Here is a 4,643-nt window from a genome sequence, read left to right as displayed (position 1 = left end):
TCTAAGTATTGTGTATGCGAAAGAATCTACTAGTACAACCTAGGGTTAGTTGTATACAAACTAGGTTAGTAATATACCCAAACCAAACCTATACCTAGCACGTGCTACCCTACCTATACCTATACCTAGTCACGTGCTACCCTACCCTACCTATGGTCCGTGCAACCCTACCCTACCTATACCTATGGTCCGTGCGACCCTCCCCTACCTATACCTACGTCCGTGCGACCTATACCCTACCTATACCCTACCCTAGGTACATGGTACCCATCCGCCAGTCTACCTAAGAGCCATCTGTCCCTAGAGGCCTGCCGTTTTCCTCTCATCACTATCTACGCGTGGCTGCCAACCTTATCTAGATAATGACTCTACTAGCTGAACACTGTACTTCTAGGCTCGTAGAGGCACGCGTGCTAAGACAGCAACATTGACATTGTCCGCATCTTCCGCGCGCTAAATCACATGATGTACATGGTATTTCGAAAATCACCCATAACGTGGTCCACCACCGAGCGGATCACCCGCGAATCACTCTGCCAAGACCACAACGCTTTCTACTATCAATTACAATGGCTCAACCAGTTAATCTTGAATTACTTTCCTGTGCAGATAGAGTTATACTTGCTACCTAAGCAATGAAATCTAACGCGTCACTAAGCCAGCGACGCGCTGCTGCTATCTACAAGGTTCCTCAAAGTACACTTAGCCATCAAGGCGCCGGAAGAACCCCACGACGCGATACCCACCCCAACTCATCTAAGCTTCAGAAGCATGAAGAGGAGGCAGTTATACAATATATAAGGAAGCTTGACGCTAGAGGCTTTGCCCCTACGCTTAGCCACGTCCGTGGAATGGCTGACCAGCTACTAGCTAAGCGTAGTGGTGGCCAGGTTGGGGAGAACTGGGCCTATAGGCTGATCCAACGCCGGCCTGAGGTCAAATCTCAGGTGACTCGACTCCGTGATCACCAGCGAGTCCTCTGCAGTAATCCAGCTATTATCAGCCCCTGGTTTAACCTTGTACGCAACGTCAAAGCCAAGTATAGTATCCTAGATTAAGACACGTACAACTTTAATAAGACTAGCTTCTAGATAGGCGTTAGGGGGTCTGTGAAGGTAGTCACAGCCTCTAAGAGGCGCCTTAAGCCACTTGGGGTTCAGCCTAGTGATAGGGAGTGGGTGACGTTAATTGCTGCTATCAACGCCACAGGGTGGGTTATCCTACCCTTCATCATCTTTAAAGCTAAGAACCACAACTAGGCCTAGTATTATAACCCTTAGGATTAGAGAATAGGGGTTAGTAATAATAGATAGACAACAAATGAGCTTAGGCTTGCCTAGCTACAGCACTTTATTAAGCACACAGAGGTTAAGAAAGTAGGTGGTTACAGACTACTAATTCTTGATGGCCACGAGAGCCACAAGTCACTCGCCTTCCAGGATCTTTGTGAGGAGAACAATATCATCACCCTCTGTATGCCCCCTTACACCTCACACATCCTTCAGCTGCTTGATGTAGGTTGCTTTGCCCCCCTAAAGCGTGCGTACAAGGAGGAGATCTGAGTCTTGGCAAACTGCTATATTAACTACATTAACAAGAAAGCCTTCCTAGCTGCACTTACCCTAGTATTTGACTAGGCCTTCTTAAAGGACAATATCCTATCAAGCTTTAGAGTAACTAGCTTAGTTCTAGATAACCTAGAGGTGGTGCTATTAAGGCTTGAAGTAAAGCCTTGTACACTAACACTACCTTTACCCAGGAGTACCCCTTAGCAGCCTAAAACACCAAGCAACGCCTAGGAAATAGAGGCTTAAACAACGCTAATTCTTAAGAGGATAAGGGACTATAGGAGTTCCTCACCTAAGTCTATTCTTAAGATAGTGCTGCAGGTTAAAAAGGGGTTAACTTTAAAGGTACACTTACACACGTTGCTTGAAGCTTAGATAGATAGTCTTGAGCAAGCAAATTAGGCTGCTTCTGAGCGTAAAAAGCGTAAGAAGAAGCAAATATAGAAGGGGGGGACTCTATTACAGGTAGAAGCAGGGGTAATAGTTACCTAAAAGGATGCTGAGGTTCAACTTGAAGTAGAGAGGCGTGAGGGGAGAGTGCAGGCAGGTGCTAGCAGCAGGGGTATTCCGCGCTGCAGGAGGTGTGGCAACACAGGACACAACAAGCGTACATGCAAGAAAGATACAGTAGAGATAGGCGATTAATTCAAGCTATTACGCACTATTATATCTTGTTGTTGTGTTGAGTTATTCACGTTCAAAGATATATAGTTGCATTTGGTGATTCGCTCGGTGGGGTGATCCGCTCGGTGGTGGACCACGTTATGCTAATTATTATTGTTTGCAAAAGGCCGGCTACACCCCGTGACTTGCGGGGTCTTCCTGCGCACGGATATTTTTGTATAACGTACCCCACAGACAACTCACTAGGCGAGTCGGTCACTTTTGCCAAGGCCCTACCAAACTTCACCCCATCATGGCCCAAAACAACCCACTTTAGTGCTGCAAAGTGTAGTAACGTACCCAAAGGGCGAGCCGCTCAACGGGTGAGTCGCTCACTTTTGCCAAGACCACACCAAACCTCACCCCATTATGGCCTCTATTAGCCCACTTTGGCGCTGCGCAGGGCAAAACAACCTGTACCGTGCCCGTGCGCGAAACGAGCCAGTTCGCGGGTCGAGCCACCCCGCTATGGTTGTGATGTAACTGTCTTAAATTCAACCCGCCATAACACCACCACTACGGAACTAATTCAAAAAGTGTGGCAGCAAGGATCGAGGTGAGGGTGCATATCACGTGATCCGCATCTGGATACTGGCCCGATCAGGCACTGGCGATCCACCACGCCATGGTGAGCAGAATCGGGTACAGCTTGGAGCCGTGATTAGGGCTCTGATTGATTGATTGATTGATTAGTTTAACGTCCTGTGTGAGTCTAAGACTATATAGGACGAGAGCAGTAAGGCTGCTCTATTAATTTACAAGTTTTTCTGTGTAAGGGAATAGTACATGTAGATTCTTAGATATATAGTAAGAACCTATACTCTAGTTATAAATAAAGGAAATCAGTTGTCTGTTATCTGCTAAAGGTACTACTTATATATGCCTACTCTAGTCTATTAAATAAAAGCTAGAGTAGGTTAGATTCCCCTGTTTGTGTATTATAAGTCTTATCTCCTGTAGGCTGCTCCCCCTGATTGACACACAACATCAAAACACAAATTCTCCGGATACCTCTCTTCGAGCCTGCGTTCATCTCAACCCCACTGGGATATACTACCCTGAGACTCCCAGAGCCTCTAGACACCTGGTTGACTCGCGCTGCCTGGTGCAAGAGTGCCGCCCTCCTGTTTAAATTTTCAAATTTTCACTGCACAGACTACCCACCCTTATCAGAAAATCTTATCTTATCAAAGATCTTATCTACAATAACACTAAAACCTAAAAAAACAGCTACCTACACAACAGACAGCAATAAGCCTTTGCTTAGTTTTCTACTTTCTAACCTTACTCTCTACTCCTAGAGGTCTACTTATTAGGCTAGTAAGAATAGGGTAACGTAGATTATCACCGAGCCGGCCATATCACCTGTAACGGTCTAGACTCTAGAGCTAAAGAAGAGCTAGAGCTAGCCGGTTACATTAGCTTAGCCGGCTTGGCTTAAGCTAGATATATATTATCTACGCAGTTAACTAGACGTCTAGTTAACTTGTGCATGCTTTTTAGCAAAAGTAGTTAGGAAGTAGATATCCTTTATTGGCCTTTGGCCAGACTACTACATCACCAAACCAGCCACTTTCTCTTGGCACAACCACCTTTTACCCTAACACAACATGCCTCAACAACAACAACTTCAGAATACTACTAGAGAAGGCAGAGTTATCCTTGCTATCCAGGCCTTCTACGCTAGCCAATTTCGCAGTATTTGCAGTGCTGCTAGAGCGTTGAACGTACCTTATTAGTGGGTCTCTAATTGCCTTCGCAATATCACGTTTTAACTAGATATACGCGCTAATTGCTAGAAACTTGCTATACTAGAGGAGCAGACAATTGTCTAGTATATACTTAACCTTAATTTGTGAGGATTTGCGCCCTAGCTATGTAAGGTAGCAGATATAGCTAATAAGATACTTAGTGTGTGTAGTGAAGAGCCTGTTAGTAAACTATAGGCTAGCAGGCTTGTAACGCGTTTAGACAAGCTTAAAATGGCCTTTAATTAAGCCAAGGATAGACAGAGGATACTACAGGAAGATCCTAAGATAATTAGCGCGTAGTTTAAGCTAGTAGAGGATACTTAAGTTAAGTATAGTGTTTGTAATAACAATATGCATAACTTTAATAAAACTAGGTTCTAGATAGGCGTTGCTTTATCTTTAAGGTTGTAACAGGCTTAGAGAGACGTGCTTGGCCAGAGCTTGTTCAGCCAGGCGATCGCGAGTAGGTTACTGTTATCTAGAGCATCTGCGCCGCTGGGTATGCAACCCCGCCTTTTATTATCTATAAAGGACGGGTCTACATCTCTGCCTAGTATAAGGAGACAGATATACCCTATAATTAGAAGCTCTTAGTCTCTAAGAATAGTTAGATAAACAACACACTTAGCCTTAAGTAGTTAAAGTACTTTAACACGTATAT

At 44.8% G+C, this 4,643-nt stretch overlaps 1 protein-coding gene across 1 annotated transcript; it reads left to right on the top strand.

The window, feature by feature from the left end:
* Positions 1–1,131: 1,131 nt before the first annotated feature.
* Positions 1,132–2,039, top strand: M421DRAFT_421926 (uncharacterized protein). Its single transcript, XM_033592998.1, has 3 exons — positions 1,132–1,210; positions 1,260–1,514; positions 1,638–2,039. The coding sequence occupies exons 2-3, from the start codon at positions 1,476–1,478 to the stop codon at positions 1,770–1,772; spliced, it is 174 nt and encodes a 57-aa protein (XP_033447760.1). The 5' UTR covers positions 1,132–1,210; positions 1,260–1,475; the 3' UTR covers positions 1,773–2,039.
* Positions 2,040–4,643: the final 2,604 nt, after the last annotated feature.

This window comes from Didymella exigua (assembly GCF_010094145.1).
Source record: "Didymella exigua CBS 183.55 unplaced genomic scaffold M421scaffold_17, whole genome shotgun sequence".
In the NCBI taxonomy this organism is placed as follows: Eukaryota; Fungi; Ascomycota; class Dothideomycetes; order Pleosporales; family Didymellaceae; genus Didymella; species Didymella exigua.
The sequence above is the reverse complement of the archived record's forward strand: the minus strand, read 5'-3'. Positions and strand labels throughout refer to the sequence as shown.

Excerpts from the sequence above, each read along its gene's own strand:
- M421DRAFT_421926 (XM_033592998.1), top strand. The coding sequence starts at position 1,476 with ATGCCCCCTTACACCTCACACATCCTTCAGCTGCTTGAT. Across the intron at positions 1,515-1,637 it reads ACATCCTTCAGCTGCTTGAT|GCCTTCTTAAAGGACAATAT; the intron begins GTAGGTTGCTTT and ends GTATTTGACTAG.